Genomic DNA, 25,146 nt, shown 5'->3' with positions numbered 1-25,146 from the left:
AGAATGACAACATTTAACCTAAAAGAGGAAGTACAGCAGAGAGATGTTACTGCCCCCCTGTGGTGAACCCGTGTCACTGCAGTAGTTCAGTTGTTCTTCTTCCTGGTCCAGTCCAGCACATGGACAGTGATGACGGAGGACACCATGAGCAGCAGCCCCACAGAGAACACCACAGTCTTCACCAAACACCAGCTCCTCTCAGACTCTACAACAGAGCAGGAAAACATGGAGGAACTGAGGAGCTTCAACACACAGAGGCAGTGGTTCATCTGGTCTCAAGTCTCAGGCCCAGAGTTCCAAACAGTGGGACTGACAGGCGGATTAACCAATCAGAGAATTGTATCACTAGGATTAAAACAAACATGACGGCTTAAACAAGTATGAAGAAAAGTGTAAAACTTGAGGAATAATAAGAAAGGGCCTTCTACATTTCAGAAAACTGATACAAATTGACAGTGTCAGTATCAGCATCACTTTACCTTCTTTAGGGAACTCCTCACAGATCTCTCGACAGTTCTTCTTGTCTTGAGTCGGGCTGACCTGGCTGCTGTGGTTAGAGGCGATTGGCACATCGGTCCGACTGAGATGCAGAGAGGGGGCGGGGTCAGAGGGGGCGGGGCTTGCCTCCTCACAGGCGTGTCTGTCACAGGTGAAGGAGCGGCTGATGGAGGGGGAGAGTTCAGCCCTGCAGCTCACAGTGAAGCTACAGGACTCTGGACTGAAGGAGACAGAGTCCGCGCTCAGCAGCACTGGAGACACTGGGGCTTAAGATTTAACAGTTATACAATTAATATTTATGTAAATGTTATGTGTGTGGTGATGTGTTTGGACTCACCTTGAACTCTGACGTCATATGTGGAGAGAATTACATCTTTACTTCCAACAATCACAGCCGTGTAGATCCCACTGTCACTCAGCTGGACATTTTTAAGTATCAGAGACAGATTATGTTTAAAGAACTCCACTCTTTTGTAGTAGTCATCAACGTGATATACTTGGCCTCTATTTAGTCTTATTATATTATTGCTGTTATTAAACATCCAAAGAAACATATCTCTTCCTATTTGAACCCCCTCTGTCACAGTCAGCAGTAGATCTCTGTTCGTCTCTATAAATGTTGGCCGTGAACTGGAACCTAAAAAAAAAAAAGAAAAAAAATGATCTCAACATCATCATTCTGATTCAGTATTTCAAATCAAATCTTATTAACAAAGCGCATTATATAAAAAATGCGACACAAAGTGCTTTACAGATTAAAATCACCCCAACAATGACAATGAACACACGCACCCCCCTCCCCTCACTCATCGGACAACCACAGATTAAAAGCATGGGCTAAAATAATGACATGGGGCTGAGTCCAGATGAACTGGACGATAAAGCACCATCAGAGTCTGCACCGTCAGCACTTTATTCAAAATCTGATCAGATGAGGATAAAGTGGAAAATAAAAGAACAGAACTAAGTGATAATAATACTGAAACAATAAATAGAATTGTTAGTAAAAAGCTAGGCTAAAAAGATGGGTCTTGAGCTGCTCTTAAAAACATGAACGTTCTCTGCAGCCCTGAGCTCCTCCTCAGGTGGTTCCAGAGGCAAGAAAAGAAAAATTCATTCTCTATTTAAAGAAGCCTCTTAGTGAGTCTTTTTGCTGACTTTAGGAATAACTAGGAGACTGCCTGAGGTAAAAGCAGTTTTGAAAGATAAGAAGGACCAAGACCTTTAAGACATTTAAAAAACATTAAAATAACTTTAAAATCGATCCTGAAACACACGGGGAGCCAATGCAGCGATCCTAAAGCCGGTGTAATGTGGTCCAGCCTCCTGGTCTTCGTCAGGACACGAGCTGCTGAATTTTGTAAAAGTTGTAAACCTGAGATCCTCTTTTTGGGAAGACCAGAAAGCAGGGCATTACAGTAGTCCAGTAGTACCATTTAGATGGCAAAAACCTATCTTTGTGATGTTCTTAATGTGTGGAATAAAAGTCCTGGTTAAACTGGAGGAAGAATTTGATCTAAAATGCAGTTAAAAAGTGCCTCCATTGGCCTGTTGTCATCAGGAGCCATGTAGATGTACAACTGTGTATCATCAGCATAACTGTGAAAGTCGATTCCATGTCTCCTGATGACGTCACCAAGAGGGAGCAAATACAGGTGAAAAAGCCTAAAATCAAACCCGCCACAATTTGATTCAAACTAAACTTAAGAACACCTTTTCCAGTTTTGGACACTTTTTTACCGGATGTCTGTGATATTAGTTTTGGTAAATGTCCTTCATTTACGTCGCTGTGAATCTTTTCATTCTATTGTCCTGCAATGTAGGAAATGAGTCGAAACCTGCACATTCACTTAAATACATTATTTTATATTGTGGATTATAACATTTCTTAGGCCGGGATTTTTTTTTTATTAATTCTGATTAATGCGTAAAAGCCAAGAACAATTTCATTGTCAAACTTGTTTATTCACACAGTTAAGCCACATAAACTTATTTGAAAAGATCATTCTCCAAAACAAATCAAACTGCTAATGTCTTTGAAGTGTTTGAAATGATCACACATGCCTCACATCTCCATAAAAAAGTTAAAATGTGGGAAAATATAAAGGACCCTCTAAAATATACCTAATAATTATTACATTTCTTTGCAAAACAAAGTTAGTCACTGCATGAACATTGGCTTTGTAGAATCTGTTTTCTATCAAAGCACTTTGACCTTTTTAAATAATATGCACTAAATCATTATTACATTAGTCTTACCTCCAGCTCTGGTCCACAGCAGAAGTGCCAGGATGTAACACACATACTCAGCCATTTTACTGTGTCTGTAAAACTAACCCAAACTAACCTGGAGATGAACTCTTACATATATTTGTGTGAACAGTGGGAGGAAATCTGACACAAGCGTCTTGATGAGAAAGAGGGGCTAGCATTCTGCTAAACACCTCTGACCACATCTTCCTGTCTCAACAAAACCTCTCATAAGATCTGATCTTTTTCCACAATCTTTGATCTGATCAGACTTTGCAGCTCAGCTAAAAATTATAACATTGTAGACAGAAAAATGTTGCCAACTAGAAATGCAATGGCTGCGCCATTGCGATTGACTGCGGAATTGCGGGAAGCGAATGCAGAAATTGCATAAACTGTTCAAATTGCATAAATTGCTTAATTTGCATAATCGTATTTGCATAAAGTGTTAAAATGCATAAAATGTCATGTTGCATAAACTGTATAAACTGCATAAAGTGGTAAAATGCATGAATGGGATAATTTGCATAAATTTTGTAAATTGCATAAACTCTTTAAAATTCATAAATCCTAAATGGCATAAATTGTTAATATTGCATAAACTTTTATATTCCATAAACTGGTCAAACTGTTGAAATGGCCTCAGTGCTTGATTGGCAGAAGCACAAATGGCTGAAAGTCCTGGAGTCTCCCCATTGGCTGGATTCCCACATACTCACCAATGCAAAAATTTCAAACTCCCGTATAAAAAAACTGGAAAACTGCAGAAGGCCAATTTTTTCTCAAAACCCACAAGTTGCAGAAGCTGAACATGCACAAAGTGCAGAAATTGCAGAAAATGCAGAAAAAAGTGCAGAAAAGCATGGATTTGCGGCAGCCCCATTATAAGTCAATGGGAAAAATCTCCGACATTTTGGCCGATTGCGGAAAAACTGTAAGTTGCAGAAGTCCCAAAAGTAATAGCACCCTTCTCCTCAACATGCGGAACATTTTGATGCATAACTTGCATAAATTGCACAAAGCATGAAGGTGCTGAAAGCTGGAGAAAATCAGGAAAAAGATGGAAGAGGAATAATAATAAAGAACATGAAAACCAATAATTGACTGCGGAAGAATTCCGCAGTCAATCAATTAAAGACTAAAGAAAAGAGAATGTCTGACTTTGATCCAGGTCGACACAAGTAAATATATCAATAACAGAAGAGACGTCAAATTAGAAAATGAAGAGAAATGTAAGAGCAGTGTTAGTGTTTCAGTGAGTTTATCATCAAGTTCACAAAGAAAGAAAATGTCCTTATACAATGTAATCCGTGAGTTGAAAAGCTTAAAGAAATTACAAAAGAAGGCAAGTAAAAAGAAAAAGGAAGGTACAGTGGGAGGAAAACTGAATTTCTCACATTTCTGCCTAAATTGGTCATAAAATGTGGTCTGATCTTTATTAAAATCATAAGAATGATTAAACAGTGTCTGCTTGAACTAATACCACCCAAACATTTATATTTGATCATGTTTTTATTGGTCATAACATGTAAACATTCACAGGACAGCATGGAATAAGTGAGTACACCCCCTGGCTAAATATCCTCCAAGAGCAAATTAGTCAAATTTATGCAAATGAGTCAGGAATGATGAAGTCCAACCACTGAAGAGGAAGTACAGCAGAGAGAGGAGGTGGACATATATTACTGCCCCCCTGTGGTGAACCTGTGTCACTGCAGTAGTTCAGTTGTTCTTCTTCCTGGTCCAGTCCAGCACATGGACAGTGATGACGGAGGACACCATGAGCAGCAGCCCCACAGAGAACACCACAGTCTTCACCAAACACCAGCTCCTCTCAGACTCTACAACAGAGCAGGAAAACATGGAGGAACTGAGGAGCTTCAACACACAGAGGCAGTGGTTCGTCTGGAGTTCCAAACAGTGGGACTGACAGGCGGATTAACCAATCAGAGAACTGGGTGTTTAGGATTAAAACATGACGGCTTAAACAAGTATGAAGAAAAGTGTCAAACTGGAGGAATTATAAGAAAGGGCCTTCTACATTTCAGAAAACTAGTAAAAATTGACAGCGTTTTCGGTCATAGTTTGAGACTCATGAACAACTAAATATGAGGAAATATTTTAGTCGAGGAAATGAAAACTGTTCCAGGATCAGCATCACTTTACCTTCTTTAGGGAACTCCTCACAGATCTCTCGACAGTTCTTCGTGTCTTCAGTCGGGCTGACCTGGCTGCTGTGGTTAGGACTGAGCTGCAGAGAGGGGGCGGGGTCGGAGGGGGCGGGGTCAGAGGGGGCAGGGTCAGAGGGGGCGGGTCCAGGTGTGGAGGGAGACGCTGGGGCTGAAGATGTAACAGTTAAACAATGAATATTAATGTAAATGTGTTACGTGTGGTCATGTGTTTGGACTCACCTCGAACTCGGACGTCGTGTGTGGAGAGAATTTCATCAAAGTCTCGAGACGCAACAACTGTGTAGATCCCACTGTCGCTCAGCTGGACATTTTTAAGGATCAGAGATAGATTTTGAGGGAAAAACTCCACTCGGCCTTTGTAATGATCATATATCGAGGTTTTGTATCTATTTGTTTGTACTATATCTGTTGCATGATTAAATCTCTAATAAAATATGTCTCGTCCTATTGGAACCTCCTCTGTCACCGTCAGCAGCAGATCTCTGTTGGTCTGGATGAATGTTGGTCGTGAACTGGAACCTGGAAAATAAAATAAAAATGTATCTAAACATTACAGTCATGCAGTGTTGGAAATGGGGCTATCTTTAACTTGCAGATTTGCTGACATAAATTGTGGATTTCAACATTTCTTAGCAAAACAAAGTTACATGACACAACATGAACATTGGATACTATCATCTAAGAAAGGTAGAATCTGATATCAAGCAATTAAAGCACTTTATATTGAAACAATATGCATTAAATCATTATAACATTAGTCCTACCTCCAGCTCTGGTCCACAGCAGAAGTCCCAGGATGAAACACACGGACATGTTATTGAACGTACTTTAAAACCTTCACTTCTGCGTCTGTAAAACTGCAGATCAGCAACAACTAAACCCTGAGGTCAACTCTCAAATATAATAGTGTGAACAGTGGGAGGAAGTTTTGCACGAGTGTCTTGAGGAAGAAGATAAGCTGAACACTGATGACCTCGATCTTCTTCACTTTGGTGTCATTGTTGTGAACTTGAAAACATGTTACATCAAAGTCGTCAAGAAATGGAAGAATATCGGATTTTCTTTCATTCATTTCTTGTTTACAAATTGTTTTTTTAAGGTTCTTTTTTCCGTCGAAAGGTATTTGAACTAAAGCTCTTTGTTATACCTCATGTCTTTCTAAAAGAACCTTTAAAGCCAATATGTTTGACACAGGTTTATGGATTAACACATGAAGAGGCATCAGAAAAGGGAATGAAGAGAAACGTACGAGCAGTGTTGATCGATCACTTTAGTTTATTTTTACAAAAGATTGTTCACCATAATGTTACATAATAGTCATGGGAGTTTGTGAATGTGTTTATGAATATTCTGCCTTATATGTACAGGTGCTCATCATATAATTAGAATATCATGGAAAAAGTGAATTTACTTCTGTTATTCAACTTAAACTGTGAAACTAACTAACTATAGACTCATTAGAAGCAAAGTGAGATATGTCGCGGTTTGTAAAATCCCCAAATGAAAAATGTCATGAAATTAGAATCTTTTGAAAATGGACTGTAAGCCACAATCATCAACATTAAAACACATAAAGGCTTGACATGTCACTTTGCATGTAATGAGTCTAAATCATATATTAGTTTCTCAGTTTAAGTTGAATAACAGAAGTAAATGCACTTCTTCATGATATTCTCATTACATGACGAGCACCTGTACATGCACAGAGGCGGCTGGTGATACATTTGGGAGACGTCCTAAAGTTTGGTGATCCACTCCCAGCAAAGTTACAAGGCCGACCTGTGGAGACAATAGAAAGAGTAACAGCCAACTGTTTGCTGAATCTCTCTACAAACTAACTTTCCTCCTGAGCGGTTCTGTCTGGGTTAAACATCCTTTAAAAAGATGGTGTATTTCGACACAAAAATGTGTTATTCATAAACAAAGAAAATGTGTTATTTTGACTGAAAACTCAAAACATTAAAGGCCACATGACTGTTTAGTTCTGAATAATGGACACGTAAAACACAACAAAGATATTTACAATTGAATTCTTTAGTGGCTTTTTCGTTTAAGATGCGTCCAAATACATTTATATAGTTGATTTTAGGATTATGGGAAGCAGTTGGATATAGTTGAATCATAAACCTTCTCACATAATGGAATCATCAGGCTATCATAAAAACAACCTGGTCACTGCCTGATCAGCAAAACAACTATATGGTTTTTAAACACTGTAGATCCCACTGAGATAATTTAACCTGAAAGAGGAAGTAGAGCAGATCGATGCCCCCCTGTGGTGAACCCGTGTCACTGCAGTAGTTCAGTTGTTCTTCTTCCTGGTCCAGTCCAGCACATGGACAGTGATGACGGAGGACACCATGAGCAGCAGCCCCACAGAGAACACCACAGTCTTCACCAAACACCAGCTCCTCTCAGACTCTACAACAGAGCAGGAAACATGGAGGAACTGAGGAGCTTCAACACACAGAGGTTAAAGCACAAAGTAATACTGTTTTATGTTGAGTTTAAACTAATAAATGTCCTTTCGTCTCACCTGTCTCTTGGGTGCACACGTCTTCAGCCCCTGTGGAGAAACAAGGAGTCACTGTTCAGTTCTTCAGCATCAATTAATGTAAAACAAAGTCAAACATTAGAATAAACTCATTACCAAATGGACACACTTGTCGTTTGTCTTTGGTGTCGTTTCTCCAGCTGACGTGGTTGCTATGGTTACAGATGATTGACATGTCTGAGAGGTAAAGGTGCACAGAGGGGGCGGGGTCAGAGGGGGCGGGGCTTGCCTCCTCACAGGTGTGTCTGTCACAGGTGAAGGAGCGGCTGATGGAGGGGGAGAGTTCAGCCCTGCAGCTCACAGTGAAGTTACAGGACTCTGGACTGAAGGAGACAGAGTCCACGCTCAGCAGCACTGGAGACACTGGGGCTGAAGATTTAACAGTTATACAATTAATATTTATGTAAATCTATAATGTGTTTGAACTCACCTTGAACTCTGATATCAAATGTGAAGAGAATTACATCTTCTTCTCGAAACGTCTCAGCCGTGTAGATCCCACTGTCACTCAGCTGGACATTTTTCAGAATCAAAGAAAGATTTTGTGGAAAAAAATCGACTCTGTCTTTGTAATTTATATTTTCGTTGGTTTTTTGTCCATTCAATATAATTATATTGATTTTGCCAAATTTCCAGTACAATAAATCTCCTATTTGAACCCCCTCTGTCACAGTCAGCTGTAGATCTGTGTTGGTCTGGATAAATGTTGTCTGTGAACGGGAACCTGAAAAAATGTAATTGATCTCAACATTATTATTCTGCCCAAAAATACAGTATTTAATAAATAAATAAAAAAGTACAAATAAGTGTCAGATAAGTTTAAGCTTTCACCTTATTCTACTCTGATGAAATTTGGGGTAATAATTATAAAACCACTTTACAACCATTATTCATCCTTGAAGAAAAGAACAATTTACAACACTGGTTATCGAGACACAATCCATTGTTTATTAAAGCAAAAATTCAAAAACTTCAGGATTTGATCGTTTTTCAAACTGCTCAAATAATGTACAAAACCAAAAATTAGTAACTGCCTTTCAAAAAATCTAAATGTGTTTTCTGAAAGAGAGAGAAAATACAAGTTAAATGTGTCCGTCTGTGTTTCTAAATAATGGAGTAAATGACCTTAAGTGACGTCCAAATATCAGACAGTTTAAGGATCTTCATAAAGAAAGGATATTCTCTACATCTGTGTCTGTGTCTGATGAAAATATATAATCCTTCAGACTTCAGCTGTCATTTATTAATACGTAAAAGGAACAGATACTGAGTGAAAAGGACATAACAGGGGGTGAGGTTAGTCTTTACTGTTTTATTTGTCTTAAATTGTAAATGTAAATGAAGTTTTATTGAGCTGAACATTTTGGTGTTCGGCTCATAACTGCCTCACTTGTAGCAGGCTGTTTGCATTTTGTGTATTTTTAATGGTCCAGATAAAAAACTAAAATATAATTCATTCAAGTTTCAATCACGTGACTTTTTCCTCTTTTCAATGCTTTGTTTTTTCACCAAACAAAAGACAGTTTAGTTCATGTCTGTGATATTAGTTGAGGTAAAGGTCCTTCATTTACGTCGCTGTGAATCTTTTCACTCTATTGTCCTGCAGTTTTGGAAATGAGTCGAAACCTGCAGATTCTCTTGAACACATCATTCAATCTTGTGGATAATAACATTTTGAGCAAAATAAAGTTAGTCACTATTTGAATAATGGATCCTGTCGTCTAAGGAAGGAACATCTGTAGAATCTGATAATAATCTTTATCTCTTTAAATAATATGCAGTAAATCATTATAACATTAGTCTTACCTCCAGCTCTGGTCCACAGCAGAAGTCCCAGGATGAAACACACAGACTTAGTCATTTTACTGTGTCTGTAAAACTGACCTAAACCTGGAAACAAACTCTTAAATATATTTGTGAGAAGAGTGGGAGGACGTCTGACACAAGCTTCTCGAGGAAGAAGAGGAACTAACCACTCTGTTAAACATCTCTGACCACGTCCTGCTTCAGCAAAACTGTTTCTTCTGATAAGATCTGATCAGACTTTATATGTTAACTTACTGAGCTCATATAATGACTTTATAGACAAAATATGTTCCAATTAAACAATGAAGAAGAACAGAGATTTGAAAGAGAAACATAAGAGCAGTGTTAATGTTTCAGTGAGTTTATCATCAATTTTATGAACAAAGTAAATGTGCTTATATAATGTAATGAATGAGTTTAAAAGCTTGAATAAATGACAACAGATGCCAAACCAATAAAGATACAGGTAACACAGAAATATGGTGAATGTTGAACAGTTTATTTGTGAGAGTAAATATGTTGCAGTTCAAAGCATTAGACTTGAACAGTTTAATGCACAGCAGATCTGTTTCTAACGGTCCATTATGTTTAATGACAATATGAAACATTAAAGTCTAAACTCACGTCTGAACAGTGTCCAAAAACCAAAGGGAAACCACAGACGTATAAGCTCAAGCAGGAAGCACAGCTAACCACTGTGCCACTGTGCATATACTGCTACTGCACGACTACTTTACTGTTTCAATAACACAAATTCATATTATGTCACAATTGTGTGTTGTGTTTGGATGGATATAGTTAATGAACCGTCTGATTTGAGGATTTACAAACTAATTATTACAAGAGAAGTAGAAACATGTTCTTAATACAGGATTTAAAGCAGGTTCTTCATCAGCACAAACATCTGAAAACAGTGTGAGCAACAAGAAAGTGAAAAAATGTTCCAGATGAGAATATTTAACCTGAAAGAGGAAGTAGAGCAGAGAGATGTTACTGCCCCCCTGTGGTGAACCCGTGTCACTGCAGCAGTTCAGTTGTTCTTCTTCCTGGTCCAGTCCAGCACATGGACAGTGATGACGGAGGACACCATGAGCAGCAGCCCCACAGAGAACACCACAGTCTTCACCAAACACCAGCTCCTCTCAGACTCTACAACAGAGCAGGAAAACATGGAGGAACTGAGGAGCTTCAACACAGAGGTTAAAGCACAAAGTAAAACTGTTTTATTGAGTTTAAACTAATAAATGTCCTTAGTCTCACCTGTCTCTTGGGTGCACACTTCTTCAGCCCCTGTGGAGAAACAAGGAGTCACTGTTCAGTTCTTCAGCATCAATTAAACAAATGTAAAACAAAGTCAAACATCAGAATAAACTCATTACCAAATGGACACACTTGTTGTTTGTCTTTGGTGTCGTTTCTCCAGCTGACGTGGTTGCTATGGTTACAGATGATTGACATGTCGGACAGGTAAAGGTGCAGAGAGGGGGCGGGGTCAGAGGGGGCGGGGCTTGTCTCCTCACAGGTGTGTCTGTCACAGGTGAAGGAGCGGCTGATGGAGGGGGAGAGTTCAGCCCTGCAGCTCACAGTGAAGTTACAGGACTCTGGACTGAAGGAGACAGAGTCCACGCTCAGCAGCACTGGAGACACTGGGGCTGAACATTTAACAGTTAATTAATATTTATGTAAATATATTATGTGGTCGTTTGTTTGAACTCACCTTCAACTCTGACGTCATATGAGGAGATTATTTCTTCTGTTCTTCGAGAGACTAGAGCCGTGTAGATCCCACTGTCACTCAGTTGGACATTTTTAAGTATCAAAGATAGATTCTGTTTAAAAAACTCCACTCTGTTTTGGTAGTCAAAGCGATTTACTTTGTCTTCATTTAGTCTTATTATATTTTTGCTGTTGTTAAATTTCCAATGAAATATATCTCTTCCTATTTGAACCTCCTCTGTCACCGTCAGCAGTAGATCTGTGTTGGTCTGTATGAATCGTGGTTGTGAACTGGAACCTGAAAAGACAAAAATTAAAATTGATCTCATTCCGATACAGTTTTCAACCAGTTACAAGGTGATTTAATCAAAGGAAACAACAGTATAAATGTGTTTCTGTCGCATTACTTTTTCTGAAGCTGTTTTGAGGACTTTTGTTCTTTTACAAATTACAAAAGAATGTTTAGTTCATGGCTGTGGTAATTGTTGTGATGAAGGTCCTTCATTTACTTTAGTCCAGCAGTGTTAGTAAAGAGAGCAGGTAAAACTTGTACCGTTAACCTGCAGATTCACTAATACTGTTGTAGATTCTAACATTTTTAAAACAAAATCAGTCACTACATGAACACTGGAAACTGTCATCTGAGAAAGAGACATTAGTAGAATCTGATATTGACCGAAACATGTGCCCCCTTAAATAATATGCACTAAATCATTATAACATTAGTCTTACCTCCAGCTCTGGTCCACAGCAGAAGTCCCAGGATGAAACACATGGACTTAGTCATTTTACTGTGTCTGTAAAACTAACCTAAACCTGGAGATAAACTCTCACATATATTCGTGTGAAGAGGGAGGACGTCTGACACAAGCTTCTCGAGGAAGAAGAGGAACTAACCACTCAGTTAAACATCTCTGACCACGTCCTGCTTCAGCAAAAGTGTTTTCTTCTGATAAGATCTGATCAGTTTTTGTATTTCAGCTTACTCAGTGCATATAATTATAACGCTATAAACAAAAAAAAATTAACAATTAAACACTAAAGAAGAACAGAATGTCTGACTTTGATCCAGGTCGACACAAGTAAATATATCAATAACAGAAGAGACGTCAAATTAGAAAATGAAGAGAAACGCAAGAGCAGTGTTAGTGTTTCAGTGAGTTTATCATCAACTTTATGAACAAAGTAAATGTGCTTATATAATGTAATGTATGAGTTTAAAAGCTTGAATAAATTACAACAGATGCCAAACCAATAAAGATACAGGTAACACAGTAATATGGTGACTGTTGAACAGTTTATTTGTTAGAGTAAACAAGTTACAGTTCAAAGCAGTAGACTTGAACAGTTTAATGCACAGCAGATCTGTTTCTAACAGTCCATTATGTTTAATGACAATATGAAACATTAAAGTCTAAACGTACGTCTGAACAGTGTCCAAAAACCAAAGGGAAACCACAGACGTAAACGCTCAAGCAGGAAGCACAACTAACCACTGTGCCACTGTGCATATACCGCTACTGCACGACTACTTTACTGTTTCAATAACACAAATTCATATTATGTCACAATTGTGTGGTTTGTTTTGATGAATATAGTTAATGAACCGTCTGACTTGAGGATTGTACAAACTAATTATTACAAGAGAAGTAGAAACATGTTCTTAATACAAGATTTAAAGCAGGTTCTTCATCGGCACAAACATCTGAAAACAGTGTGAGCAACTAGCCTGGCTAACACCAGACTAAAATCACAAGTGATATTTAGTCTGGGGACCACCAATGCATTTTATCGTAGGAGAGGTGTGGTTTACGATCGTCCATACTCGTTTATTGGGCGATACGGAAAAAAAAAAAAGTCTATCTTGCGTCTGCACGTAGCCATAGCCAATCGTATCATCGCATGAGATGACGTATGACGTACCCGCTGCAAACTTTTGAGATAAACTATTTAGAACACGGTCTAAAGCTTGATCGAAAAATACCATCGTGTCTGCAGCTGTCATGTTGGATCCGTAAATAAACTTTTTTTTTTTTTTATCCATAAATAAACTACAAGCTTCCGTGCGTCATCGTCTTGCCGTCCCTCCTCGCTCTGTGATTGGTTCCCAAATCCACCGGAAAATTTGGGCCTTGGTCCCCAGGCTGTTGTGCAGTTCGAAATAATTCGAGCGCACACAGCAGCATGGCGTTAGCCAGGTTAGTGAGCAACAAGAAAGTGAAAAAATGTTCCAGATGAAAATACATTTAACCTGAAAGAGGAAGTACAGCACAGAGGAGGTGGACATATGTTACTGCCCCCCTGTGGTGAACCCGTGTCACTGCAGCAGTTCAGTTGTTCTTCTTCCTGGTCCAGTCCAGCACATGGACAGTGATGACGGAGGACACCATGAGCAGCAGCCCCACAGAGAACACCACAGTCTTCACCAAACACCAGCTCCTCTCAGACTCTACAACAGAGCAGGAAAACATGGAGGAACTGAGGAGCTTCAACACACAGAGGTTAAAGCACAAAGTAAAACTGTTTTATTGAGTTTAAACTAATACATGTCCTTAGTCTCACCTTTTTCTTCAGCCCCTGTGGAGAAACAAGGAGTCACTGTTCAGTTCTTCAGCATCAATTAATGTAAAACAAAGTCAAACATTAGAATAAACTCATTACCAAATGGACACACTTGTCGTTTGTCTTTGGTGTCGTTTTTCCAGCTGACGTGGTTACTATGGTTACAGATGATTGACACGTCGGACAGGTAAAGGTGCAGGGAGGGGCCGCGGTCAGAGGGGGCGGGGCTTGCCTCCTCACAGGTGTGTCTATCACAGGTGAAGGAGCGGCTGATGGAGGGGGAGAGTTCAGCCCTGCAGCTCACAGTGAAGCTACAGGACTCTGGACTGTTGGACACAGAGTCCACGCTCAGCAGCACTGGAGACACTGGGGCTGAAGATGTAACATAATTAATATTTATGTCAATCTATTATGTGGTCGTTTGTTTGAACTCACCTTCAACTCTGACGTCATATGTGGAGAGAATTTCATCTTCTCCTCCAAACATCTCAGCCATGTAGATCCCACTGTCGCTCAGCTGGACATTTTTCAGAATCAAAGAAAAATTTTGTGGAAAAAAATCTACTCTGTCTTTGTAATTTTTATCTTTCTTGGGGTTTTGCCCAATTAACTGGATTATATATTTTTTTATTAAATTTCCAGTTAAATACATCTCCCATTTGAACCTCCTCTGGCACCGTCAGAAGCAGATCTCTGTTGGTCTGGATGAATGTTGGTCGTGAACTGGAACCTGGAAAATAAAATAAAAATGTATCTAAACATTACAGTCATGCAGTGTTGGAAATGGGGCTATCTTTAACTTGCAGATTTGCTTACAGAAATTGTGGATTGCAACATTTCTTAGCAAAACATGACACAACATGAACATTGGATACTATCATCTAAGAAAGGTAGAATCTGATATCAAGCAATTAAAGCACTTTTTATTGAAACAATATGCATTAAATCATTATAACATAGTCCTACCTCCAGCTCTGGTCCACAGCAGAAGTCCCAGGATGAAACACACGGACATTTTATTGAACGTACTTTAAAACCTTCACTTCTGCGTCTGTAAAACTGCAGATCAGCAACAGCTAAACCCTGAGGTCAACTCTCAAATATAATAGTGTGAAAAAGTGGGAGGAAGTTTTGCACGAGTGTCTTGAGGAAGAAGATAAGCTGAACACTGATGACCTCGTTCTTCTTCACTTTGGTGTCAGTGTTGTGAACTTGAAAACATGTTACATCAAAGTCCTCAAGAAATGGAAGAATATCGGATTTTCTTTCATTCATTTCTTGTTTGTAAATTGGTTTTAAAGGTTCTTTTTCCGTCAAAAGGTATTTGAACTAAAGCTCTTTGTTATACCTCGTGTCTTTCTAAAAGAACCTTTAAAGACAATATGTTTGACACAGGTTTATGGATTAACACATGAAGTGGCATCAGAAAAGGGAATGAAGAGAAACGTACGAGCAGTGTTGATCGATCACTTTAGTTTATTTTTACAAAAGATTGTTCACCATAATGTTACATAATAGTCATGGGAGTTTGTGAATGTGTTTATGAATAGTCTGCCTTATATGTACAGGTGCTCATCATATAATTAGAATATCATGGAAAAAGTGAATTTACTTCTGTTATTCAACTTAAACTGTGAAACTAACTAACTATAGACTCATTAGAAGCAAAGTGAGATATGTCGCGGTTTGTAAAATCCCCAAATTAAAAATGTCATGAAATTAGAATATTTTGAAAATGGACTGTAAGCCACAATCATCAACATTATAACACATAAAGGCTTGACATGTCACTTTGCATGTGATGAGTCTAAATCATATATTAGTTTCTCAGTTTAAGTTGAATAACAGAAGTAAATGCACTTCTTCATGATGTTCTAATTATATGACGAGCACCTGTACATGCACAGAGGCGGCTGGTGATACATTTGGGAGACGTCCTAAAGTTTGGTGATCCACTCCCAGCAAAGTTATAAGGCCGGCCTGTGGAGACAATAGAAAGAGTAACAGCCAACTGTTTGCTGAATGTCTCTACAAACTAACTTTCCTCCTGAGCGGTTCTGTCTGGGTTAAACATCCTTTAAAAAGATGGTGTATTTCGACACAAAAATGTGTTATTCATAAACAAAGAAAATGTGTTATTTTGACTGAAAACTCAAAACACTAAAGGCCACATGACTGTTTAGTTCTAAAAAAAAAAAAAAAAGCAGACTCGGAAAAGACAATAAAGATATTTACAATTGAACTCTTCAGTGCCTTTTTCACATCTAAAACTTTTATTGTTAGATATGTCCAAATAGTTGCCAGTGAGATGACAAAATGTACATAGTTAATTGTAGGATTATGGGAAGCAGTTGGATATAGTTGAATCATAAACATTTTCACATAATGGAATCATCATGTTATCATAAAAACAACCTGCTCACTGCCTTATCAGCCAAACAACTATGGTTTTATTGGTTTATAAACACTGCAGATCCCACTGAGATAATTTAACATGAAAGAGGAAGCAGTGCAGATCGATGCCCCCTTGTGGTGAACCCGTGTCACTGCAGTAGTTCAGTTGTTCTTCTTCCTGGTCCAGTCCAGCACATGGACAGTGATGACGGAGGACACCATGAGCAGCAGCCCCACAGAGAACACCACAGTCTTCACCAAACACCAGCTCCTCTCAGACTCTACAACAGAGCAGGAAACATGGAGGAACTGAGGAGCTTCAACACACAGAGGTTAAAGCACAAAGTAAAACAGTTTTATTGAGTTTAAACTAATAAATGTCCTTAGTCTCACCTGTCTCTTGGGTGCACACTTCTTCAGCCCCTGTGGAGAAACAAAAGTCACTGTTCGGTTCTTCAGCATCAATTAAACAAATGTAAAACAAAGTCAAACATCAGAATAAACTCATTACCAAATGGACACACTTGTCGTTTGTCTTTGGTGTCGTTTCTCCAGCTGACGTGGTTGCTATGGTTACAGATGATTGACATGTCTGAGAGGTAAAGGTGCAGGGAGGGGGCGGGGTCAGAGGGGGCGGGGCTTGCCTCCTCACAGGTGTGTCTGTCACAGGTGAAGGAGCGGCTCATGGAGGGGGAGAGTTCAGCCCTGCAGCTCACAGTGAAGTTACAGGACTCTGGACTGAAGGAGACAGAGTCCACGCTCAGCAGCACTGGAGACACTGGGGCTGAAGATGTAACATAATTAATATTTATGTAAATCTATTATGTGTTTGGACTCACCTTGAACTGTGACGTCATGTGTGGAGAGAATTTTATCATCTTCTCGAAACGTCTCAGCCGTGTAGATGCCACTGTCGCTCAGCTGGACATTTTTCAGAATCAAAGAAAGATTTTGTGGAAAAAAATCTACTCTGTCTTTGTAATTTTTATTTTTCTTGGGGTTTTGCCCAATTAACTGGATTATGTTCTTTTTATTAAATTTCCAGTTAAATACATCTCCTATTTGAACCCCCTCTGTCACCGTCAGCAGTAGATCTGTGTTGGTCTGGATAAATGTCTCTGAACGGGAACCTGAAAAAGTAAAATCAAAATTGATCTCAACATCATTGTTCCCCCAAAATACAGTATTTAATAAATACATTTAAAAAAGTACAGATAAGTGTCAGATAATTTTAAGCTTTCACCTTATTCTACTGTGATGAAATTTGGGGTAATAATTATAAAACCACTTTACAACCATTATTCATCCTTGAAGAAAAGAACAATTTACAACACTGGTTATCGAGACACAATCCATTGTTTATTAAAGCAAAAATTCAGAAACTTCAGGATATGATCGTTTATAAAACTGCTCAAATAATGTACAAAACCAAAAATTAGTAACTGCCTTTCAAAAAATCTAAATGTGTTTTCTGAAAGAGAGAAAATACAAGTTAAATGTGTCCGTCTGTGTTTCTAAATAATGGAGTAAATGACCTTAAGTGACGTCCAAATATCAGACAGTTTAATGATCTTTATAAAGAAAGGATATTCTCTACATCTGTGTCTGTATCTGATAGAAATATCTAATCCTTCAGACTTCAGCTGTCATTTATTCACATGACGGATCTCTGAGAACTTGGATGTAGAGGTTTGTGCTCAAGCGATTAAAGAATCCTCATAAGTAACAGGAACAGATACTGAGTGAAAAGGACATATAGGGGGTGGGATTAGTCTTTACTGTTTTATTTGTCTTAAATTGTAAATGTAAATGACGTTTTATTGAGCTGCACATTTTGGTATTCGGCTCATAACTGCCTCACTTGTAACAGGCTGTTTGCATTTTGTGACATTTTTTTTTAATGGTCCAGATAAAAAACTAAAATATCATTCAATCAAGTTTCAATCACGTGACTTTTTCCTCTTTTCAATGCTTTGTTTTTTCACCAAACAAAAGACAGTTTAGTTCATGTCTGTGATATTAGTTGAGGTAAAGGTCCTTCATTTACGTCGCTGTGAATCTTTTCACTCTATTGTCCTGCAGTTTTGGAAATGAGTCGAAACCTGCAGATTCTCTTGAACACATCATTTAATCTTGTGGATAATAACATTTTGAGCAAAATAAAGTTAGTCACTATTTGAATAATGGATACTGTCGTCTAAGGAAGGAATATCTGTAGAATCTGATAATAATCTTTATCTCTTTAAATAATATGCACTAAATCATTATAACATTAGTCTTACCTCCAGCTCTGGTCCACAGCAGAAGTCCCAGGATGAAACACACAGACTCAGCCATTTTACTGTGTCTGTAAAACTAACCTAAACCTGGAGATAAACTCACACACATACATAAGTGTGAACAGTGGGAGGACGTCTGACACAAGCGTGTCGATGTGGAAGAGGGGCTAACACTGTACTAAACACCTCTGACCACATTCTTCCTGCTGCAGCAAAACCTTCTTCTAATAATATCTGATCAGTCTTTGTATTTCAGCTTACTGAGTACACACAATTCAAATGTTATAGATAGAAAAATGTTTCCAATGAAACATATCTGAATCTATCTTTGATCCAGGTCGACACAAGTAAATATATTTTTTAAGAACTTGACTCTTCCATGAAGAAAATATAAACACAAAATGAACAGTTTAATGCACAGCAGATCTGTTTCTAACAGTCCATTATGTTTAATGACAATATGAAACATTAAAGTCTAAACTCACGTCTGAACAGTGTCCAAAAACCAAAGGGAAACCACAGACGTATAAGCTCAAGCAGGAAGCACAGCTAACCACTGTGCCACTGTGCATATACCGCTACTGCACGACTGCTTTACTGTTTCAATAACACAAATTCATATTATGTCACAATTGTGTGGTTTGTTTGGATGGATATAGTTAATGAACCGTCTGATTTGAGGATTTACAAACTAATTATTACAAGAGAAGTAGAAACATGTTCTTAATACAGGATTTAAAGCAGGTTCTTCATCAGCACAAACATCTGAAAACAGTGTGAGCAACAAGAAAGTGAAAAAATGTTCCAGATGAGAATATTTAACCTGAAAGAGGAAGTAGAGCAGAGAGATGTTACTGCCCCCCTGTGGTGAACCCGTGTCACTGCAGTAGTTCAGTTGTTCTTCTTCCTGGTCCAGTCCAGCACATGGACAGTGATGACGGAGGACACCATGAGCAGCAGCCCCACAGAGAACACCACAGTCTTCACCAAACACCAGCTCCTCTCAGACTCTACAACAGAGCAGGAAAACATGGAGGAACTGAGGAGCTTCAACACACAGAGGTTAAAGCACAAAGTAATACAGTTTTATTGAGTTTAAACTAATAAATGTCCTTAGTCTCACCTGGCTCTTGGGTGCACACGTCTTCTTTGGTAATAAACTCATTACCAAATGGACACACTTGTTGTTTGTCTTTGGTGTCGTTTCTCCAGCTGACGTGGTTGCTATGGTTACAGATGATTGACATGTCGGACAGGTAAAGGTGCAGGGAGGGGGTGGGGTCAGAGGGGGCGGGGCTTGCCTCCTCACAGGTGTGTCTGTCACAGGTGAAGGAGCGGCTGATGGAGGGGGAGAGTTCAGTCGTGCAGCTCACAGTGAAGTTACAGGACTCTGGACTGAAGGAGACAGAGTCCACGCTCAGCAGCACTGGAGACACTGGGGCTGAAGATGTAACATAATTAATATTTATGTAAATCTATTATGTGGTCGTTTGTTTGAACTCACCTTCAACTCTGACGTCATGTGTGGAGAGAATTACATCTTCTCCTCGAAATGTCTCAGCCGTGTAGATCCCACTGTCACTCAGCTGGACATTTTTCAGAATCAATGAAAGATTTTGTGGAAAAAAATCGACTCTGTCTTTGTAATTTATATTTTCCTCGGTATTTTGTCCATTTAATATGATTATATTGATTTTGCCAAATTTCCAGTAAAAAAAATATCCTATTTGAACCTCCTCTGTCACAGTCAGCAGTAGATCTGTGTTGGTCTGGATAAACGTTGTCTGTGAACTGGAACCTGAAAAAATGTAATTGATCTCAACATTATTATTCTGCCCAAAAAATACAGTATTTAATACATAAATAAAAAAGTACAGACAAGTGTTAGATAAGTTTAAGCTTTCACCTTATTCTAATCTGCTGAAATTTGGGGTAATAATTATAAAACCACTTTACAACCATTATTCATCCTTGAAAAACTGGTTATCGAGACACAATCCATTGTTTATTAAAGCAAAAATTAAAAAACTTCAGGATATGATTGTTTTTAAAACTGCTCAAATAATGTACAAAACCAAAAATTAGTAACTGCCTTTCAAAAAATCTAAATGTGTTTTCTGAAAGAGAGAGAAAATACAAGTTAAATGTGTCCGTCTGTGTTTCTAAATAATGGAGTAAATGACCTTAAGTGACGTCCAAATATCAGACAGTTTAAGGATCTTTATAAAGAAAGGATATTCTCTACATCTGTGTCTGTATCTGATGAAAATATATAATCCTTCAGACTTCAGCTGTCATTTATTCACATGACGGATCTCTGAGAACTTGGATGTAGAGGTTTGTGCTCAAGCGATTAAAGAATCCTCATAAGTCACAGGAACAGATACTGAGTGAAAAGGACATAAAAGGGGGTGGGATTAGTCTTTACTGTTTTATTTGTCTTAAATTGTAAATGTAAATGACGTTTTATTGAGCTGCACATTTTGGTATTCGGCTCATAACTGCGTCACTTGTAGCAGGTTGTTTGCATTTTGTGTATTTTTAATGGTCCAGATAAAAAACTAAAATATAATTCATTCAAGTTTCAATCACATGACTTTTTCCTCTTTTCAATGCTTTGTTTTTTCACCAAACAAAAGACAGTTTAGTTCATGTCTGTGATATTAGTTGTGGTTAAGGTCATTCATTTACGTCGTTATGAATAAAGCGACAAAATAAAGTTAGTCACTATTTGAATAATGGATACTGTCGTCCAAAGAAGGTACATCTGTAGAATCTGATAATGATCTTTATCTCTTTAAATAATATGCACTAAATCATTATAACATTAGTCTTACCTCCAGCTCTGGTCCACAGCAGAAGTCCCAGGATGAAACACACAGACTTAGTCATTTTACTGTGTCTGTAAAACTAACCTAAACCTGGAGATAAACTCTCACATATATTCGTGTGAAGAGGGAGGACGTCTGACACAAGCGTCTTGAGGAAGAAGAGGAACTAACCACTCTGTTAAACACCTCTGACCACGTCCTGCTGCAGCAAAACTGTTTTCTTCTAATAATTTCTTATCAGACTTTATATTTTAACTTACTGAGCTCATATAATTACTTTATAGACAAAATATGTTCCAATTAAACAAGGAAGAAGAACAGAGACGTGAAAGAGAAACATACGAGCAGTGTTAATGTTTCAGTGAGTTTATCCTCAACTTTATGAACAAAGTAAATGTGCTTATATAATGTAATTTATGAGTTTAAAAGCTTGAATAAATTACAATAGATGCCAAACCAAAAAAAAAATACAGGTAACAGGGTTGTACAAACTAATTATTACAAGAGAAGTAGAAACATATTCTTAATACAGGATTTACAGCAGGATCTTCCATCGGCACAAACATCTGAAAACAGTGTGAGCAACAAGAAAGTGAATAAATCTTCCAGATGAGAATATTTAACCTGAAAGAGGAAGTAGAGCAGAGAGAGGAGGTGGACATTTGTTACTGCCCCCCTGTGGTGAACCCGTGTCACTGCAGTAGTTCAGTTGTTCTTCTTCCTGGTCCAGTCCAGCACATGGACAGTGATGACGGAGGACACCATGAGCAGCAGCCCCACAGAGAACACCACAGTCTTCACCAAACACCAGCTCCTCTCAGACTCTACAACAGAGCAGGAAAACATGGAGGAACTGAGGAGCTTCAACACACAGAGGTTAAAGCACAAAGTAAAACTGTTTTATTGAGTTTAAACTAATAAATGTCCTTAGTCTCACCTGTCTCTTGGGTGCACACTTCTTCAGCCCCTGTGGAGAAACAAAAGTCACTGTTCGGTTCTTCAGCATCAATTAAAAAAATGTAAAACAAAGTCAAACATCAGAATAAACTCATTACCAAATGGACACACTTGTTGTTTGTCTTTGGTGTCGCTTTTCCAGCTGACGTGGTTGCTATGGTTACAGATGATTGACATGTCGGACAGGTAAAGGTGCAGAGAGGGGGCGGGGTCAGAGGGGGCGGGGCTTGTCTCCTCACAGGTGTGTCTGTCACAGCGGCTGATGGAGGGGGAGAGTTCAGCCCTGCAGCTCACAGTGAAGTTACAGGACTCTGGACTGTTGGACACAGAGTCCACGCTCAGCAGCACTGGAGACACTGGGGCTGAACATTTAACAGTTAATTAATATTTATGTAAATCTATTATGTGTTTGAACTCACCTTGAACTCTGACGTCATGTGTGGAGAGAATTACATCTGTTTCTCGAGAGACTGCAGCCGTGTAGATCCCACTGTCACTCAGCTGGACATTTTTAAGTATCAAAGATAGATTCTGGTTAAAAAACTCCACTCTGTTTTGGTAGTGAAAGCGATTTACTTTGTCTCCATTTAGTCTTATTATATTTTTGCTGTTGTTAAATTTCCAAAAAAATAAATCTCTTCCTATTTGAACCCCCTCTGTCACCGTCAGCTGTAGATCTGTGTTGGTCTGTGTGAATCGTGGTTGTGAACTGTAACCTGAAAAGACAATAATTAAAATTGATCTCATTCCGATACAGTTTTCAACCAGTTACAAGTTGCTTTAATCAAACGAAACAACAGTATAAATGTGTTTCTGTCACATTACTTTTTCTGAAGCTGTTTTGAGGACGTTTTATCTTTTTCAAATTACAAAAGAATGTTTAGTTAATGCTGTGGTAATTGTTGTGATGAAGGTCCTTCATTTACTTTTGTCCAGCAGTGTTAGTAAAGAGAGCAGGTAAAACTTGTACCGTGAACCTGCAGATTCACTAATACTGTTGTAGATTCTAACATTTCTAAAACAAAATCAGTCACTACATGAACACTGGAAACTGTCATCTGAGAAAGAGACATTAGTAGAATCTGATATTGACCGAAACATGTGCCCCCTTAAATAATATGTACTAAATCATTATAACATTAGTCTTACCTCCAGCTCTGGTCCACAGTAGAAGTCCCAGGATGAAACACACGGACACTGCCATTTTACTGTGTCTGTAAAACTAACGTAAACCTGAAGGCAAACTCTCACATATATTCGTGTGAAGAGAGGGAGGACGTCTGACACAAGCGTCTTGAGGAAGAAGAGGAACTAACCACTCAGTTAAACATCTCTGACCACATCGTCCTGCTTCAGCAAAACTGTTTTCTTCTGATAAGATCTGATCAGACTTTATATATTAACTTACTGAGTTCATATAATAACTTTATAGACAAAATCTGTTCCAATTAAACACTGAAGAAGAACAGAGACGTGAAGGAGAAACATAAGAGAAGTGTTAATGTTTCAGTTTATCATCAACTATATAAACAAAGTAAATGTGCTTATATAATGTAATGAATGAGTTTAAAAGCTTGAATAAATTACAACAGATGCCAAACCAATAAAGATACAGGTAACACAGAAATATGGGGAATGTTGAACAGTTTATTTGTTAGAGTAAACATGTTGCAGTTCAAAGCATTAGACTTGAACAGTTTAATGCACAGCAGATCTGTTTCTAACAGTCCATTATGTTTAATGACAATATGAAACATTAAAGTCTAAACTCACGTCTGAACAGTGTCCAAAAACCAAAGGGAAACCAGAGACGTATACGCTCAAGCAGGAAGCACAGCTAACCACTGTGCCACTGTGCAAATACCGCTACTGCACGACTACTTTACTGTTTCAATAACACAAATTCATATTATGTCACAATTGTGTGGTTTGTTTTGATGAATATAGTTAATGAACCGTCTGACTTGAGGATTGTACAAACTAATTATTACAAGAGAAGTAGAAACATGTTCTTAATACAGGATTTAAAGCAGGTTCTTCATCGGCACAAACATCTGAAAACAGTGTGAGCAACTAGCCTGGCTAACACCAGACTAAAATCACAAGTGATATTTAGTCTGGGGACCACCAATGCATTTTCTCGTAGGAGAGGTGTGGTTTACGATCGTCCATACTCGTTTATTGGGCGATACGAAAAAAAAAAAAGTCTATCTTGCGTCTGCACGTAGCCATAGCCAATCGTATCATCGCATGAGATGACGTATGACGTACCCGCTGTAAACTTTTGAGATAAACTATTTAGAACAAGGTCTAAAGCTTGATCGAAAAATACCATCGTGTCTGCTGCTGTCATGTTGGATCCGTAAATAAACTTTTTTTTTATTTTATCCGTAAATAAACTACAAGCTTCCGTGCGTCATCGTCTTGCCGTCCCTCCTCGCTCTGTGATTGGTTCCCAAATCCACCGGAAAATTTGGGCCATGGTCCCCAGGCTGTTGTGCAGTTCGAAATAATTCGAGCGCACACAGCAGCATGGCGTTAGCCAGGTTAGTGAGCAACAAGAAAGTGAAAAAATGTTCCAGATGAAAATACATTTAACCTGAAAGAGGAAGTACAGCAGAGAGGAGGTGGACATATGTTACTGCCCCCCTGTGGTGAACCCGTGTCACTGCAGCAGTTCAGTTGTTCTTCTTCCTGGTCCAGTCCAGCACATGGACAGTGATGACGGAGGACACCATGAGCAGCAGCCCCACAGAGAACACCACAGTCTTCACCAAACACCAGCTCCTCTCAGACTCTACAACAGAGCAGGAAAACATGGAGGAACTGAGGAGCTTCAACACACAGAGGCAGTGGTTCATCTGGTCACGAGTCTCAGGCCCCGAGTTCCAAACAGTGGGACTGACTGGCGGATTAACCAATCAGAGAATAAAAACAAACATGACGGCTTAAACAAGTACGAAGAAAAGGGTAATACTGGAGGAATAGTAATTACTAAGTATGAAAAACAGCATGGACTTCTATCCATTAAAGCATAAGTTGGTGGAAGAAGCTTGAGATCAACTCTCAAATATAATAGTGTGAACAGTGGGAGGAAGTTTTTTGAG

At 38.7% G+C, this 25,146-nt stretch overlaps 5 protein-coding genes and 1 long non-coding RNA gene across 15 annotated transcripts; all 6 read right to left on the bottom strand.

The window, feature by feature from the left end:
• Nucleotides 1-23,277, bottom strand: LOC306967377 (uncharacterized protein). 3 transcript variants are annotated; one of them, XM_079562383.1, is made up of 4 exons: nt 23,189-23,277; nt 836-1,135; nt 480-764; nt 1-205 (listed from the first exon to the last, which is right to left on the bottom strand). In XM_079562383.1, exons 1-4 carry the CDS (start codon nt 23,241-23,243, stop codon nt 87-89), a joined length of 759 nt encoding a protein of 252 aa, XP_079418509.1. In that variant the 5' UTR covers nt 23,244-23,277; the 3' UTR covers nt 1-86. The 3 variants fall into 3 exon arrangements, with proteins under 3 accessions (XP_079418509.1, XP_079418508.1, XP_079418507.1); XM_079562382.1 differs by lacking the exon at nt 23,189-23,277 and adding an exon at nt 9,301-9,426; XM_079562381.1 differs by lacking the exon at nt 23,189-23,277 and adding an exon at nt 2,758-2,865.
• LOC306967379 lies at nt 5,006-5,758 on the bottom strand. The gene is made up of 3 exons (XR_013793185.1): nt 5,705-5,758; nt 5,160-5,459; nt 5,006-5,088 (listed from the first exon to the last, which is right to left on the bottom strand). It is a non-coding gene; the product is annotated as an uncharacterized lncRNA (long non-coding RNA).
• LOC306967376 (uncharacterized protein) lies at nt 7,129-18,350 on the bottom strand. 7 transcript variants are annotated; one of them, XR_013793184.1, is made up of 6 exons: nt 11,749-11,868; nt 11,018-11,314; nt 10,680-10,952; nt 10,561-10,590; nt 10,263-10,449; nt 7,129-7,180 (listed from the first exon to the last, which is right to left on the bottom strand). XR_013793184.1 is itself a non-coding variant. In XM_079562379.1 (5 exons), the coding sequence occupies exons 2-5, from the start codon at nt 14,228-14,230 to the stop codon at nt 10,331-10,333; spliced, it is 639 nt and encodes a 212-aa protein (XP_079418505.1). In that variant the 5' UTR covers nt 14,231-14,308; nt 18,255-18,350; the 3' UTR covers nt 9,893-10,330. The 7 variants fall into 7 exon arrangements, 6 of the variants coding, with proteins under 6 accessions (XP_079418505.1, XP_079418502.1, XP_079418501.1 ...); XM_079562379.1 differs by lacking the exons at nt 7,129-7,180; nt 11,018-11,314; nt 11,749-11,868 and adding exons at nt 14,014-14,308; nt 18,255-18,350 and having other exon boundaries at nt 9,893-10,449; XM_079562376.1 differs by lacking the exons at nt 7,129-7,180; nt 11,749-11,868 and adding an exon at nt 18,255-18,316 and having other exon boundaries at nt 9,893-10,449.
• LOC306966711 (uncharacterized protein) lies at nt 16,111-17,278 on the bottom strand (the record flags this gene model as incomplete). The annotated part of the gene is made up of 5 exons (XM_079561524.1): nt 16,111-16,253; nt 16,366-16,395; nt 16,484-16,756; nt 16,812-17,102; nt 17,266-17,278. 5 exons carry the CDS (start codon nt 17,276-17,278, stop codon nt 16,135-16,137), a joined length of 726 nt encoding a protein of 241 aa, XP_079417650.1. The 3' UTR covers nt 16,111-16,134.
• On the bottom strand, nt 18,674-21,196 carry LOC306967375 (uncharacterized protein). 2 transcript variants are annotated; one of them, XM_079562373.1, is made up of 4 exons: nt 21,089-21,196; nt 19,756-20,049; nt 19,375-19,692; nt 18,674-19,261 (listed from the first exon to the last, which is right to left on the bottom strand). In XM_079562373.1, the coding sequence occupies exons 1-4, from the start codon at nt 21,141-21,143 to the stop codon at nt 19,143-19,145; spliced, it is 786 nt and encodes a 261-aa protein (XP_079418499.1). In that variant the 5' UTR covers nt 21,144-21,196; the 3' UTR covers nt 18,674-19,142. The 2 variants fall into 2 exon arrangements, with proteins under 2 accessions (XP_079418499.1, XP_079418500.1); XM_079562374.1 differs by having other exon boundaries at nt 19,433-19,692.
• On the bottom strand, nt 21,749-23,052 carry LOC306966710 (uncharacterized protein; the record flags this gene model as incomplete). The annotated part of the gene is made up of 4 exons (XM_079561523.1): nt 21,749-21,906; nt 22,020-22,049; nt 22,459-22,755; nt 23,010-23,052. 4 exons carry the CDS (start codon nt 23,050-23,052, stop codon nt 21,788-21,790), a joined length of 489 nt encoding a protein of 162 aa, XP_079417649.1. The 3' UTR covers nt 21,749-21,787.
• Nucleotides 23,278-25,146: the final 1,869 nt, after the last annotated feature.

This window comes from Gobius niger, assembly GCF_951799975.1.
Source record: "Gobius niger genome assembly, chromosome: 8".
NCBI lineage: Eukaryota > Metazoa > Chordata > Actinopteri > Gobiiformes > Gobiidae > Gobius > Gobius niger.
Note: the sequence above shows the minus strand (reverse complement) of the source record. Positions and strands in the feature narration are given on the sequence as shown.

What these genes read in the sequence shown, in the direction of transcription:
- LOC306967376 (XM_079562376.1), bottom strand. Translation starts at nt 18,309, where the DNA reads ATGGCTGAGTCTGTGTGTTTCATCCTGGGACTTCTGCTGTGGACCAGA. An exon ending in ATATGACGTCAGAGTTGAAG is followed by an intron (nt 10,953 to 11,017) that starts GTGAGTTCAAAC and finishes TTAAATGTTCAG; the next exon opens with CCCCAGTGTCTCCAGTGCTG. An exon ending in ACAACAAGTGTGTCCATTTG is followed by an intron (nt 10,591 to 10,679) that starts GTAATGAGTTTA and finishes GTTTCTCCACAG; the next exon opens with GGGCTGAAGAAGTGTGCACC.
- LOC306967375 (XM_079562373.1), bottom strand. Translation starts at nt 21,143, where the DNA reads ATGACTAAGTCTGTGTGTTTCATCCTGGGACTTCTGCTGTGGACCAGA. An exon ending in GCTGTGGACCAGAGCTGGAG is followed by an intron (nt 20,050 to 21,088) that starts GTAAGACTAATG and finishes ACATTTTTTCAG; the next exon opens with GTTCCAGTTCACAGACAACG. An exon ending in CGTGTGCACCCAAGAGCCAG is followed by an intron (nt 19,262 to 19,374) that starts GTGAGACTAAGG and finishes GCTCTGTTGTAG; the next exon opens with AGTCTGAGAGGAGCTGGTGT.
- LOC306967377 (XM_079562383.1), bottom strand. Translation starts at nt 23,243, where the DNA reads ATGGCAGTGTCCGTGTGTTTCATCCTGGGACTTCTACTGTGGACCAGA. An exon ending in ACTGTGGACCAGAGCTGGAG is followed by an intron (nt 1,136 to 23,188) that starts GTAAGACTAATG and finishes TTTTTTTTTTAG; the next exon opens with GTTCCAGTTCACGGCCAACA. An exon ending in TGAGGAGTTCCCTAAAGAAG is followed by an intron (nt 206 to 479) that starts GTAAAGTGATGC and finishes GCTCTGTTGTAG; the next exon opens with AGTCTGAGAGGAGCTGGTGT.